Raw genomic sequence first — 16,198 nt, forward strand, 5'->3', positions numbered from 1 at the left:
TCCAGAGAACGTTGTCTCATTTTTTAACTGCATTGTATTTGTGGTTTCTAAATGACAATAAACTGAATCGGAGTCTGATGGCTTGGGGGAAGAAACTGTTACATAGTCTGGTCGTGAGAGCCCGAATGCTTCGGAGCCTTTTCCCAGACAGCAGGAGGGAGAAGAGTTTGTATGAGGGGTGCGTGAGGTCCTGCATAACGCTGTTTCCTTTGCGGATGCAGTGTGTAGAGTAAATGTCCGTGATGGTGGGAAGAGAGACCCCAATGATCTTCTCAGCTGACCTCACTATCCGCTGCAGGGTCTTGCGATCCGAGATGGTGCAATTTCCGAACCAGGCAGTGATGCAGCACCTAAGTTACAGGGAAAGATTGAAAAAGTTAGGTCTTTATTCTTCGGAGCGTAGAAGGTTGAGGGGGACTTGATAAAGGTATTTAAAATTATGAGGGGGATAGATCGAATTGATGTGGATAGGCTTTTTCCATTGAGAGTAGGGGAGATTCAAACTAGAGGACATGATTTGAGAGTTAGGGGGCAAAAGTTTAGGGGTAACGTGAGGGTGAATTTCTTTACTCAGAGAGTGGTAGCTATGTGGAACGAGCTTCCAGTAGAAGTGGTAGAGGCAGGTTTGGTATTGTCATTTAAAGTAAAATTGGATAGGTATATGGAGAGGAAAGGAATGGAGGGTTATGGGCTGAGTGTGGGCCAGTGGGACTAGGTGAGAGTAAGCTTTGGGCATGGACTGGAAGGGCCGAGATAGCCTGTTTCCGTGCTGTAATGGATATATGGTTACTTACAGTCAGTCTATGTATAGAAGCTAACCTTATGTATTTACGGCCACACTGAAACAGTTACATGGTGTTTTATAGACTTGCTTTTATATTCATATTTTTTGTGTTTATGCTTATTGTGTGTTTTTATGCTGCATTGGATCCGGAGTAACAATCACTTAGCTCTGCTGTTCTGCTGTACTGAAGAAACTGCCTTGAATCTCCAGAATGTAACCGCTTCACCTTGTTTAGGTAATGGCGAAGCTGCACCCGGAGTGTGATCTGGTGCTAGAGATAAAACGGGAGAAGGACGAATGCATACGGAGGATCAGAGAGATTAGAAACACCTCAGTCTCAGGTAGGCAGCTCCTGAATCCTGCTGGAGGGTCTCGGCCTGGAATGTCGACTGTTTATTAATTGCCTGACTTGCTGAGTTCCTCCCGCATTTTGTGTGTGTCGCTCTGGGTTTCCAGCATCTGCAGAATCTCTCGTACTTATACTATATTCTGCAATTTATTTTGTTTGTATTACCTCGATGTTCCTATGAACATAAGACCGTAAGACATAGGAGTAGAATTGGGCCACTCGGCCCATCGAGTCTGTGCACCATTCCATCATGGCTGATTTATTATCTCTCTCAACCCATCTCCAACCTTCTCCCCGTAACCTTTCAGAATAATTCAGAATCTATCAACTTCTGCTTTAAGTACAACCAATGATTTGGCCTCCACAGCTATTGGTGTTAATGAATTCCACAGAATCACCACCCTTTGATTAAAGAATTTCTTCTTCATTTCTGTTCTAAATAGTCGTCCCTCTGTTTTGAGGCTGTGCCCTCTGGTCCTAGATTCCCCCACCAAAGAAAACAGCCCCTCCACATCTAATCTATTTAGGTATTTCAACATTTGATAGGTTTCAATGAAATCCCCCTTCATTCTTATAAATTCCAGCAAGTACTGGCCTAAGGCTTTCAGTCGCTGCTTATATGATAATCCTTTCCGTCCCAGAATCACTCTCGTGAACCTCCTCCCTACCCTCTCCAACGTCAGCACATGTATGGAATAATCTGCCTGGATGAAAGGCAAACAGCTGTTTTTTTTTATCTCCCTGTGCCCTGGTACGTGACAGTAATAAGCCGACTGCCTACCCTGGTCATCTGCTCCTTTGATACAGCTCAGTGCCTGTTTTGGGAGGCCCATGTGCCAAATATGCGGTCTGTGCGATGGATCTGACTGAGGGTAGATGGCCCCTGAATACTGGGCTCTCTGCTCTTTCCAGAGATACAGCACAGTAACCGGCCCTTCCGGCCCAACGAGTCTGATTACACCCATTAACCTCCTCCAAGAGGACCACAACCTTTTTGTAGGGTCTGGAGGCTTGTGTGCCTCATTGACCCGGAGAGCTACGTTGGCTGAAGTCAGGGCCTTTTGCTTTGGCTCCTGGTAGGGTCACCCATGCCGAAAACGTCAAAGGCCCTGACTGGTAAAACAAAACAGTGGTGAAGAATCCTTGTATACAGACAGAGATGGAGGACCTTCAACACTGCCCCGAAATGCCAGTAGCGTAACAAGCAACCTACTAACCCGCACGGGAGGACCGTGCAGCACCGGGCATAACGTCACGGGGAGTACGCACAAACTCCGTACAGACATCGCCGGCAATTGCACCTGGGTTGCTGATGCTGTAATAGCGCTACACTAGCCGTGACACTGCTACGCCACCGCAAACTTTTCTTCAATCACTTTAAGATTACGCCACCCTGGGAAAAGGGCCCGGGCCGTCCCCTCAAAGCAGCTTTTTGCAACAGCAGCTCATTACGAGTATAAAATGTTTTTAATTTAAATTTGATTTGTGTTTTCCTTGTAATTGCTGTTTATCTGATGCTCTGTGTCTGTGATACCGCTGCAGGTTTTTCATTGCTCCTGTGTACACAGGGAACTGTGCAGATGACAATAAACTTGACTTTGACTTTGACATTGCAAACACACCTTTGTATAAATTACGTATAACTGATATGTCAAAATAAACATTAGAGGAGATTGAATAGGTACCTGGAAGGCAGAGCCATGCACACATTTGGTCTGCGTTCAGGTAGACGAGACTAGACAGATGATCTAAAATCGCTTATTGTCGGTACACAAATGTAAAGGAGAATGAAATGTTTGTTACTCTGAATCCGATGCGTAGGTTTTGTTCGTTATGGATGACATGGGTGATTATGTTCTTTCCATCACCATCTTCCCACAGAAGCGATGTGCTGTTGCCTTCTTCTGGGCAGTGTCTTTACAAGACGGGTGACCCCAGCCATTATCAGTTCTCATCAGAGATTGTCTGCCTGGTGTCAGTGGTCGCGTAACCAGGACTTGTGATCTGCACCGGCTGCTCATACGACCACCCACCACCTGCTCCTGTGGCTTCAACCCACAAAGATACAACATGTTCCAATCTTATGTCACATCTATCTACTGATTTGATGCCATTCTTTAGCAGCAGAGCCAGCCCACCCCCTCTGCCTGCCTTCCTATCCCTCCGGTACAATCTGTAACCTTGGACATTCAGCTCCCAACTACAACCACCCTTCAGCCACGATTCCATGATGGCCACAACATCATACCTGACAATCTGTAATGGAGCAACAAGATCATCACCTCATTCCTTGCACTCCGCGCACTGAGATACCACACTTTGAGGGCTGTACTTGCCACCCTTTTCGATTCTACACTGATACTCACTGCCGGCTGCAATTCTGTCCTGCCACCTGCCTGTCCTTCCTGACAGTCTGACTGCACCGCATCTTTGCTTTCTCACCATCCGTCCAATCATGAATCCCTTCACTCTGGTTCCCATCCTCATGCAAACGCACCCCAACAGCTCCAACAAACCTGTCCTTTCAGTGCAGGTCAAAGAACGGAAAATAGAAACAAAAAATTTTAAAGATTAGGTTTATTTATCACATGTAGATCGGGTGATAGGACCAGCGGCACAGTGCCGTAGTGGACAGCACATCGCTTTACAGAACCAGCGACCCAGTTCAATTCCTGCCACTGCTCGCGAGGAGTTTATACATTCTCCCCGTGACCTCCCACAGTCCACAGACATACCAGTTAGCAGGTTAATCAGCCGTCGTAAATTGTCCCGTGATAAGGCTTGGGTTAGATGAGGCTTGGTCTTGTGCAGCCTATTCTGCGCTGTACCTGCTTAAATAAATAATAAACAGTACTCAACCCATCAGCCCAACTGGTGACAGCAGCTCCCCAGAACCCTCTGACCTGGGCCAGTCTTTCCCGTGGAACCCATCCTCCCTCTCCCTGAGCGGTGGTGTTTCAGTAGCTCTGGCTTTTTATGGCTGCCCCGTGTCTAACCTCCTCCTTTCACCGCCGGTCTTGGGACCATCCGATGATTGTTACTCCGGAACCGAAGCGGTGATGAAAAAAAGCCACCAATAAGTATAGATCAATCACCATCTGGTTGGCATGGGCTAGATGGGCCAAAGGGCCTGTTTCTACGCTGTGATGTCTGTATAACATAATGACACTAGTACAAGTTGAGGGAGAAAGCCAGCAATATAATCTGAGGTAATGTTGTTGAGGTAGTCTTTGTGTTGAGTACAGATGTACAGGATAAACACTGCAGATTGTGTTTTTTGTCTTTCATCGATTCTGTTATGGTTATTATTCCGTAGATATAGTAAGTATGCCCATAAAAATTGAATCTCAGGGTTGTATATTGTGACATATACAGAATGTACTTTGATAATTAATTTACTTTGAACTTTGAAGTTGGTTCACTCCCTCAGCCCTCTCTCTGTCATTGTTTACAGGGTGCAGGATGGTCTGGGAGTACGGGCTGTGCTGGCCCAATGCTGAGGATGGAGAAACCGTCAACGTGTCCTGCCCAAAAGTCTTCCTGAATTTCAGTCCTGTTTTGGGTAAGAACTGTACATCTGCAAAGCACTTACTTGTCAGAAGCTTTGGATTAATCAGAAAAAACTGTCTGGTGTTCAGAATCAGGCTTATTATCACTAGCATGCCATGAGACATAAAAATGCCATGTTGTAAAAATAAATAAATAGTGCTAAAGTGATAGTAGTCATGGGTCCATAGACTGTTCAGAAATCTCTCTCTTGCTGCTGCCAACAGGAAGGAGGTTCAGGAGCCTCAGGTCCCACACCACCAGGTTCAGGAGCCTCAGGTCCCACACCACCAGGTTCAGGAGCCTCAGGTCCCATACCACCAGGTTCAAGAGCCTCAGGTCCCACACCACCAGGTTCAGGAGCCTCAGGTCCCACACCACCAAGTTCAGGAGCCTCAGGTCCCACACCACCAGGTTCAGGAGCCTCAGGTCCCACACCACCAGGTTCAGGAGCCTTAGGTCCCATACCACCAGGTTCAGGAGCCTCAGGTCCCACGCCACCAGGTTCAGGAGCCTCAGGTCCCACACCACCAGGTTCAGGAGCCTCAGGTCCCACACCACCAGGTTCAGGAGCCTTAGGTCCCACACCACCAGGTTCAGGAGCCTCAGGTCCCACGCCACCAGGTTCAGGAGCCTCAGGTCCCATACCACCAGGTTCAGGAGCCTCAGGTCCCACGCCACCAGGTTCAGGAGCCTCAGGTCCCACACCACCAGGTTCAGGAGCCTCAGGTCCCACACCACCGGGTTCAGGAGCCTCAGGCCCCACACCACCAGGTTCAGGAGCCTCAGGCCCCACACCACCAGGTTCAGGAGCCTCAGGTCCCATACCACCGGGTTCAGGAGCCTCAGGTCCCACACCACCAGGTTCAGGAGCCTCAGGTCCCACACCACCAGGTTCAGGAGCCTCAGGTCCCACACCACCAGGTTCAGGAGCCTCAGGTCCCACACCACCAGGTTCAGGAGCCTCAGGTCCCACACCACTGGGTTCAGGAGCCTCAGGCCCCATACCACCAGGTTCAGGAGCCTCAGGTCCCACACCACCAGGTTCAGGAGCAGTTATTACTCTGCAAACATCAGGCTCCGGAACCGGTGTAGATAACTTCACTCACCTTGACTCTAAACTGATTCCACAACCTATGGACTCACTTTCAAGGTCTCTATGACTCATGTTCAGTGTTCTTTATTTACTCGGGAGTTTACAAAGAACGGTGCTAAAAACAAAGCAACGTCCAGCGAGTGGATTTAACAAGATGTTTTTGCTCACGGAACAGCCACTCGCTGGATGGTATTTTGTTTTTGGTGCCATTCTTCGTAAACTCCAGAGTCTGGTGTGCATAAAAATCCCAGGAGGCCAGCAGTTTCTGAGATACACAAACCACCCTGGGCGGCACCTATCAAATTCCTTCTTCTGTATCTCTTCCTATAATCTGACTATTTACTTACTATTATTGCCATATTGTTATTTTTCTCAGCTCCAGCTCCAGCTGGTAAAACCCGAGACGTGCGTATAGCCAGACACACTTCAGGCTGTTCTGGTGGTAACATTGTCCCGATATTACTATTGGGACAATGTACATGAACCTGTTCATGTTCCATAGTCTTTCAATTTCCGCTCTTAATTCAGCAAATTTCTGGTGTTCCTCACTTATCGATTTCTGTAAGTTATGCGTGTTTGGAATGGTGATATTTATTAAGTAAGTTGTTTTTAAGCTATTATTAATATGATTATTTTGTATTTGCACAGTTTGTCTTCTTTTGCTTATTGATTGTCAGTTTTTGTGTGTAGTTTTTCACTGATTCCATTCTATGCCTTTGTACTGCTGTGAATACCTGCAGATAAATTATTTAAGTGGTGATATGGAGATACATCCAGTCAGTGGCCATATTATAAGGTGCACATGTTCAGCTGCTCATTAATGCAAATATCTAATCAGCCAATCATGTGGCCGCAGCTCAATGCATAAAAACATGCAGACGTGGTCAAGAGGTTCAGTTGTTGTTCAAACCAAACATCTGAATGGGGAAGAAATGTGGCCTAGGAGTCTTTGACAATGGAATGATTGTTGGTGCCAGATGGGGTGGTTTGAGTATCTCAGAAACTGCTGATCTCCTGGGATTTTCACACACAACTATCTCTAGAGTTTGCAGAGAATGGTGCGAAAAGCAAAAAAAAGCATCCAGTGAGTATCAGTTCTGTGGGCAAAAACGCCTCGTTAATGAGAGAGGTCAGAGGAGAACGGCCAGACTGGTTCAAGCTGACAGGAAGGTGACAGTAACTCAAAGAACCACACGTTACAACGGTGGTGTGAGGAAGAGCATCACTGAACACAACATCTCGAACCTAGAGGTGGATGGGCTACAGCAGCAGAAGACCACAAACATACACGCAGTACCATGATTAAGTACAGGGGGTAACTAATAAAGTGGTCACTCTGTACATACTTTACTTTGATAATAAGTTTAATTTAAACTTTGAACTTTGATGATGGTGGGAAAGAAGCTGTTTCTGAATCATTGAGTGTACCTCCTCTGTAATGATTGTAACGAAACGAGGGCATGTCCTGGATTGTGAGTGTCCTTAGCGATAGACGATGTCCTCCTGAGGCATTGCCTCTTGAGGATGAAAGATTACTGAGAGTTATAAAAATACATAACATGGTGGAAAGTTGGAATTAGCGCAAAAATAGGAAAATAAGAAAGTTATTCCTGAATGATTGCATGTAGGAATGCCAAGGTGAAGAAAGGATTCTGGAGGTTTTCAAAGTGATGGTTGGGCCCTCTGAATGACTGCTTGCTTGGTCTGTTTGGCAGGGGTGCTCAACAGAAATTGTACCAGTGAAGGATGGTCAGATGCACTGCCACCGGACATAATGTTTTGTATGACGACTGAGACAACACATAATGAAGAGGTGAGTGATGGGGAGCTTTGCCTTCCACTCTGGGATCGTTCGGAGGAGGCTGTGAGTGAAAGACACTTTGTGAGGTGGTAGAGCGTCTGTAAGGATATCCCGTTCTGTTCACTCGTTGCTCCATTCATACCCTGCCCGGATATGCCAGCAGACTCCCCCCTTCATATCCAAGGGTCTGTGTCCGTAAGACAAATGAGCAGGATCAGGCCACTGGGTTCATTGTCTGTGCTGGCATTCCACCATCCCTCTCCTGCCTTCTCTCTGTAACCTTTGATGCCCTGACTAACCAAGAGCCTGTCAACCTCCTCCTTAAAAATGAACTCAAAGACTTTGCCTCCATGTCCACCTGTGGCAAAAAATTCAACAGCTTTACCAAACCCTGGCAAAAGAAATTCATTCTCATCTCTGTTCAAAATGGACGTCCCTCTATCCTGAGGCTGTGTCCTCTGGCCTTAGTCTCACCCATGACAGGAAACACCCTCTCCACATCCACGTTATCTAGGCCTTTCAATATTCAATAGGTTTCAGAGAGATTCCCGCCCCCCCCCCCCCACTCTTCTAAACTGAAGTGAGTACAGGCCCAGAGAAATCAAATGCCCCTCACATGTTAACCCTTTCATTCCCTGAATCATTGCCATGAACTTCCTCTGCTAGCACGTCTTTACTTAGATAAGCGGCCCCAAACTGCCCACAGTACTCCAGTGTGGCCTGACTACTGCCTTGCAACGCCTCAGCATGACATTGTTGCTCTTGTATTCTACCCCTCTCAAAATGAACGTTAACATTCCGTTTGCCTTCTCACCACAGACTCAACCTGCAAGTTAACCTTTAGGGAATTTTGCATGAAGGCTCTTAAGTCCCTTTGCACCTCAGATTTTATAATTCTCTCCCCATTTACAAAATATTTTATGCCTTTATTCATTCTACCAAAGAGCAGGACCGTAAACTTCCTGTCACTATATTCCACCTTCCCCTTCATTGCTCATTCTCCCAATCTGTCCAAGTCTTTCTGCAGACTCCCTGCTTCCTCAACACTATCTGTCCCTTCGTATCATTTATAAACTAGACCATAAAGCCATCAATTCCAAATGATTGACAAACAGTGTGAAAAGGAGCCGTCCCAATATCGACCCCTGTGGAACACCACTAGTCACCGGCAGCCAACCAGAAAAGGCCCCCTTTATTCTCACTCTTTGTCTCCTGCCAGACAGCCAATCTTCTATCATGCTAGTATCTTTCCTGTAATACCTTGGGTTCTTAACTTGTTAAGCAGTGTATTGTATGGCAACTTGTCAAAGGCCTTCTGAAAATCCAAGTAAACAATATCCATTAACTCTCCTTTGTCTACTCTGCCTGTTATTTCCTCAAAGAATTCCAACAGATTTGTCAGGCAAGATTTCCCCTTAAGGAAACCATGTTGACTTTGACTTTTTTTTATCATGTCCTGGTTCCTCTTCCGCCATTTCCTGATGACCAGCTGTTTTCATTCCTATCCCCATTCCTGTTCTGACATGTTGGGCCATAGCCTCCCTTTCTGCCAGAGTCCTCTCTCAGAGTGGAGGAGCAACACCTCATACTCTGTCCAGGTAGTGTCCAACCTCACGACATGAACATCGATTACTCTTTCCAATTTTCCCCTCCCCTCTCTCTCTTCGTCTATTTCTCACTCTGAACTCCTACCTCTTCTCCTCATTGCCTATCACCTACCCCTGATGTTTCCTTACCCCCATGGTTGACTCTCTTCTCCTATCAGATTCCTTCTTCAGTCACAAACAAGAGAAAATCTCTAGGTGCTGAAAATCCAAGCAACACACACAAAATACTGGAGGATGGCTGAGACCTCTCAGCAAGACCCTTCTTTAGCTCTTTACCTTTCCCACCCATCTGGTTTCATGTATCGCTTTCCAGCTGTCCTCCTTCCCCACCCCACCCCTCTTTTTTATTCTGGTGTCGTCCCCCTTCCTTTCCAGTCCTGATGAAAGTTCTCAATCCAAAATGTTGACTGTTTATTCCCCTCCATAGATGCTGCCTGGCCTGCTGAGTTCCTCCAGAATTTTGTGTGTGTTGCTCTGGATTTCCAGCAACTGTAGAATCTCTTGTGTTCATGGTACCGTTGTTTCTCGTTTAAGTGTTGCTGGTTTTAGTAACATCCTGCTTTCAAACCTGGTCTGTCATCAGCTCTGTCAAGGATTAGAGATCAGCTTTGTTCCCCATAAATTTTTTACATTTATTAGGAATTTGCTGTGAAGTGTTGCCGCAGCTTACAACAAAAAACAATGTTCAACAATTACGATTACAATGCTATCAGTATTATTAGTTTGTTTACTGTGTATTTGTGATTTTTTTTGAGTTTGCGCAGTTTGTCTTCTTTTGCACATTGGTTATTTGTCAGATTTTGTGTGGAGTTTTGTTTGCATTTCTTCATTCTACAGTGAATGCCCTCAAGCAAATGAATCTCAGAGTAGTGTACTGAGGCATGTACCAACTTCCCTAATAAATTTACTTTGAACTTTGAATTTTATAGAAAGCAAAGTTAGAGGTTAAAGTACAGATATGGAATTTTAAAAATGCATAAAGACATAAATACCAGCATGCATTTACAATGTAAACAGTTATTAAAATGGTTGAAAATGTTCTTGAGTTTACTGCAGAGGCAGGGGTAATAGAGGAGGATGTGGGAGGGGCTGACTAGATTTTTTGTTTGTGTGTATTTTTCATTGATTTTATTGTATTCCTATAGATGTCCATAAGAAAATGAATCTCTGGGTAATATATGGTGATATATACGTGCTTTCCTAATAAATTTACTTTGGACTTTACGTTATATAAAAAGTAAAGTTAGCACTTTAAGTGGAATTTGAAATTGGTATAAAGGCATAAATACCAGGAGAATTGGGGGCTGATTAGACTTTGGCTGCAGTTTTTCATCGATTCTATAGAGTTTCTTTGTATCCACAAGGAAATAAACTGCAGGGTAGTATACAGTGATGTATACGTACTTTGATAATAAATTTACTTTGAACGGTTGATCAGATTAACTGTCAGGGGGAAGAAACTTTTAAGATGGTGTGAAGTTTTTGTTTTAATAGCCCGCCCTGCGCTTTCCAGAAGGGAGATTTTGGAAAAGGCTGTTTGGATCGTGCAGGGTGAATAGTGATTTCTCCGGCCCACTCCTTTGCAAGAGACGAGTCCTGCAGTTATCCCCATTGAACAACACACACTAAGTGCTGAGTCCATGCTGAATCTCGGTGCAGTCGCTACAAGAACTCGGTGTGAGAGAACTGAGGTGTAGGGTTCACCTGCTACTAGACAGGGAGGGGCTGGGTTGGGTGAGGAAGCTCCTCAAATTATTGTAGTAGCATAGTACCCCAGGGACCCACATGAGTGGCAACAGTCTTATTACTTCCAGAAATGTAATAGAACAATTTGTAATGAACGTAAAAATGGAAAAGGCATTGCATCATTTATTCTTGTAAATTCTTTTTATTACAGATAAAGTCTATCTTGATATCTATGTATGACGGTGACATTTAGACATGAACATACATGGAATGGAGGATCAGGTGCAGGGTATTAGTTTAATTTGGCATTGGCATTGTGGGTCAAAAGGCCTGTTCCTGTACTGTTCTGTTCTATGACAGGAATTGCTTTACATATTTCACCTCTTCTCTTCCCCTCAGCTGTCCATCGCCTCTCTCTGGTGCCCCACTCTCCTCTCCAATCAGCTTCCTTCTCCTTCAGCACTTGGCCTCTTCCACCAATCACCTCCCAGCTTCTCATCTTGTTCTCCTTTCATCCACCCAACCGCCTTCCCCCTCACCTCGTCTCACCTATCACCTTCGCGACACACGCGGAATGCTGGAGCAGGCCAGGCGGCATCTGTGGTAAAAAGTACAGCCAGCATTTCAGGCCGAGATCCATGGACGCTGCCTGGCCTGCTGAGTTCCTCCAGCATTTTGCACGTGTTGCTCAGATTTCCAGCTTCTGTAGATTTTCTCATGCTTAGCACCTATTGCCTGCCAGCTTGTACTCCTTCCCCTCCCTCCAGTGAGAATAGATCAGCCATGATGGAATGGCAGAGCAGACTCAATGGGCCGAGTGGCCTAATCACCTTTTTATTCTGGCTTCTACCCCCTTCCTTTCCAGCCTGAAACGTCAACTGTTTATTTCCCTCTGTAGATGCTGCCTGACCCGCTGAGTTCCTCCAGCACTTTGTGTGTGTTGCCTTACAGATCCCTGTGCTAAATCTAACGCATCGCAACCTTGTCTTTTGCTCTGTGCCGGCTTCTCTTCTGTACCGCAATAAGATCATTAGCTTTTACCATGTCATTATCAGAACACACAAATCAAATACAACGAACCTTGGCCTCTCCTTGTTTGGCAATTCCTGGGTTCCAATGTGCGCACAAACTCTGAAAAGTGTTAGTATTGATCGCTTTCAGCTGGGCACCTGTCCATGAGGAAAACGCTCCATTAATCTGGCCGCTAGAATAACAAGACCTGACATCAAAGCTTTATCAATACGCATTTCTGTCTGAACGATCTTATCTACATTGTTTGCACTTTTAATGTTAAATGACGATTAGGCACTCTCAGGTTGGAGGAGCAACTCCTCATATTCCGACTGGGTGGTCCTCCATGGATTTCTCTTAACCACCAGTAAATTCTACTTCCTCCCTTCTCTCTTCTATTCCCCACTCTGGCTTCCCTCTTACCTCCTCTCTTCTCCTCAGCTGTCCGTCAGCTCGCTCTGTGGCCCTCCTCCTCCCCTCTCTCTCATGGTCCACTGTCTCTCCTATCAGGTTCCTTCTTCTTCACCGCTTTACCTTTTCCACCAATCACCTCCCACTTTCTTACTTTATCCCCCCCCTCACCTATTCAACAAGTCGACCCCCTCACCTATCACCTGCCACCTTGTCCTCCTTCCCCTCCCCTCCCCCCCCCCCCCCCCCCCACCTTCTCATTCCGGCTTTGTGCTCTTCCTTTCCGGTCCTGATGAAGGGTCTCGGCCAAAAACATCGACTCTTTATTCCTCTCCATAGATGCTGCCTGACCTGCTGAGTTCCTCCAGCATTTTGTGTGTGTACCTTTCTAAATGCTAATGGTTTAATGTAGTTATTGGAAAATGAAGCAACTTATGCTGAGGCCATTCAGCCTATTCAGTCAGTTCTAGCTCTGATAAGTACTGTTCAATAAGTTCCGATATATTGACTGTGTGGGGGATTGGCCGATGAAACTGGGTGGGGGGAGAGGAACGGAACGGGAGAAATTGGAAGAATGGGGGGAGGCGTGTGAGAAGGAACCCCAGTGAATCTCGGAAAGGTATTCCCAAGTGTGATGTGCGTGGGTGATAGGCAGGTGGAACCAGGTGTGGGGGGGGGGGGGGAGGAACGGAACTGGGTAAGGGGAAGCTGGAAAAAGTTGGGAAGGTGTCTGAGAGGGAACCTGGGTGGATCAGAAAGGGAGAAAGAAAGACAGAAGTGGTAATTGGCTTCTTCTTGTCACATGTATTGAGGTAGAGCAAAATCTTTGTTTTGCATGCCACCAACACAGATCATTAGAAGGATCTTGAGGGTTGATGTTGATAGATCCCTCAATGTTGCCGTGCAGACTGCTGGCATGGTTACGAGAGCATGTGGTGTGTAGGCCTTTATTAGTTGAGGGACTGGATTCACAAACTGAGGTAATGTTGCAGCTCTGGTTAGAGCACTCTTGAGAGAATTATGTCGATCTCTGGTTGTCTCTTTAAAGGAAGGATGTGGAGAGGGCGAGGAGGAGATTTACCAGGATGCTGCCTGGGGTAGAGAACATGTCTTATGAAGATAGGTTGAGTGAGCTCGGGCTTTCCTCTTTGGAGTGAGGGAGAATCAGAGATGAGTCGATAGAGGTGTACAAGATGATAAGAGGCATTGATAGAGTGGAGAGACATACACATTTTCCCAAGGAGGCAAAGGCTGATATGGGGGGCATAATTTTAATGTGATTGGAGGAAAGCATCGGAGATAGTTTATTCTGCACAGAGAGTGGTGGGTGATGAAACACTCTGCCAGGGATGCTGGTAGAGGCAGATACACCAGGGACATTTAAGAGACCCTTAGATAGGCACATGGATGATAGGAAAATGGAGGAGTAGTGGGAGGGAAGAGTTGATTGATCTTGGAGTGGGTTAAGGGGTCGGCACGATATTGTGGGCCGAAAGGCCTGTACTGTATTGTAGTGCATTGAGACAGAACAAGGGGAATCCGATAACAGAGTGCAGAAGACAGTGTTACAGTTACAGAGAACGTACGGAGAGGGGGAGAGCGCGATCCAAGCACACCGCTTCAAACTTCTTCACTTGGATTGGGTGAAACCAGAACTAAAGGTCACTGGTTAAGGGGAAAAGGTCAAATATCTGAGAGGGAACTCCTTCACTCAGAGAATAGTGTGAGTGGAAAGGGTTGTTGGGGGTTTGATCATAGCGTTTAAATCCAACATGGGTAAAACCTTCCCCACCACTCTACATGACATGCTGTCGCAGGAAAGCAGCATCCATCATCGGGGACCCTCACCATCCAGGCCTTGCTCTCTCCTCGCTGCTGCCATCAGGAAGGAGGTACAGGAGCCTCAGGACTCACACCACCCGGTTCAGGAACAGTTCCCGCACCAGAGGGGATAACTTCACTCAACTTCACATGTCCCGTCACCAGACTATTCCCACAACCTATCCAGGACTCTTCATCCCATGTTCTCAATATTTATTGCTTATTTATTTATCATTAGTTTTTGTATTTGCACAGCTTGTTGTCATTTGCACTTTGGTTGTTTGTCCATCTGTTGGGGGGCGGTCTGTCATTGATTCTATCATGTTTCTTGTATTTACTGCGAATGCCCAGAGGAAATTGAATCTGAGCCTTGTCTCTGACGATACGTAGGTCCGTTGACAATAAATTTACCTTGAAGTTTGGATTGCTACGTGGATGGGAAGGCTCTGTGGGGGTAAATGCAAACAGGCTTTTTCTACGCGTTAAGCGAGACCAGAACTAGAGGCCATGGGTTAAGGGTGAAAGGTGAAAAGTTTAAGGAACATGAGGGGAAACCCCCTTCACTCAGAGGGTCATGAGGCTGTGGAATGAGTTGCCAGCACAAGTGGTGCACGCAAGCTCGATCTCAATGTTGAACAGAAGTTTGGATAGGTGCATGGATAGGAGGGGTATGGATATCTATGGTCCCAGTGCCGACCAATGGGAGTAGGCAGTTTAAATGGTCTTGCATGGACTAGATGGGCTGAAGGGCTTGTTTCTGTGCTGTACTTTTCTATAACTCTATGAACCCAAGTGTTGCAATCGACCTCATATCCACCTATCGGCATTGTGTGGGCAGAAGGGATTAGTTTAGTTAGGCATTGGATTACTCGATTACTTAGGTTGGTGCAACACTGAGGGCTGAAGGGCCCATTCATGAGCTCTACGTTCTATGTTCTGATTAGCGGGGCATTAGTGAGTAGCGGGGGGATACAGGTTGTCGAGAAATGGGACTTCCCTCTGGCAGAAACTAGGTGGAGCTCCAGAACAGGTCATTAATTGCAGTCTACCATCCCTGCAGGACTTGTATGTGTTCAGGACAAAGAAGCAGGAAGGATTAATCATCACAGGCACTCCCCACCCTGCAAAATGCCTTTCCCAAAAGCTTCCTTCTGGAAAATGCTAATGGGCAGCCTCTAGCCGAATGGCATGAACATTGATTTCTCGAACTTCCAGTAATGGCCCGCTCTCCTGTCCCTTCACCATTCCTCATTCCCGTTTCCCTCTCTCACCTCATCTCCTAACCTTTCCATCACCTCCCTCTGGTGCTCCTCCCCCTTCCCTTTCTTCTGTGGCCTTCTGTCCTCTCCTATCAGACTCCCCCTTCACCAGACCTTTATCTCTTTCACCAATCAACCTCCCACTCTTTACGTCACTCCCTCCTCCTCTCCTGGTTTCCCCTATCATCCACCACCTTGTATTTCATCCTCCCCTCCCTCCACCCTCTTACTCGGACCTCATCCTTTTTCTCCTGTCCTGCCAAAGAGTCTCAGCCCGAAACGTCGACTGTACTCTTTTCTGTGGATGCTGCCTGGCCCGCTGAGTTCCTCCAGCATTTTGTGTGTGTTGCCATCTTAAAAGCTTCTTCCTCCACGCTTTTAATCTGATCAACTATTCTAGTTACCCCCACCCCTCTCTATCTAATAACTCAGCCACTCCACTGCAAACACTCTAAACCATTTTGTATAAGGCTGTTTATGTTGTATATACATTACATGCTGGTATTAATATATTTATGCACATTTTATTCCATACCTGTACTTTAACCTCTAAATGTATATATAATTATTTATGTTTTATATAATTCTTTATTCTTCATAATCGTATGTTTCTTTTTGCATGTTGCACCTTCGGTAGCGACATTATTACAGCTTTAGGCCTCAGTATTCAGCATTCAATTCTGGCATTGTATGTAAGGAGTTTGTACCTTTTCCTCATGAATGTGTGGGTTTCCTCTGGGTGCTCTGGTTTCCTCCTATAATCCAAAGAGGTACCAGTTAGGGGGTTAAATGGTGATTGTACATTGTCCTGTGATTAGTTTGGGGTT

General features: G+C 46.0%; 1 protein-coding gene across 1 annotated transcript in view; it reads left to right on the forward strand.

Moving 5' to 3' along the window:
• The first annotated feature begins 1,022 nt into the window (after positions 1–1,022).
• The window catches only part of ghrhrl (growth hormone releasing hormone receptor, like), a 46,814-nt gene continuing 31,638 nt past the window's right edge, over positions 1,023–16,198 (forward strand). Inside the window, exons 1-3 of the mRNA XM_059971316.1 lie at positions 1,023–1,125; positions 4,588–4,695; positions 7,491–7,588. Of these exons, the coding sequence (XP_059827299.1) occupies positions 1,023–1,125; positions 4,588–4,695; positions 7,491–7,588 (309 nt within the window). The remainder of the gene's footprint in view (positions 1,126–4,587; positions 4,696–7,490; positions 7,589–16,198) is intronic.

Source organism: Hypanus sabinus, chromosome 6, assembly GCF_030144855.1.
Source record: "Hypanus sabinus isolate sHypSab1 chromosome 6, sHypSab1.hap1, whole genome shotgun sequence".
NCBI classification, from domain to species: Eukaryota; Metazoa; Chordata; class Chondrichthyes; order Myliobatiformes; family Dasyatidae; genus Hypanus; species Hypanus sabinus.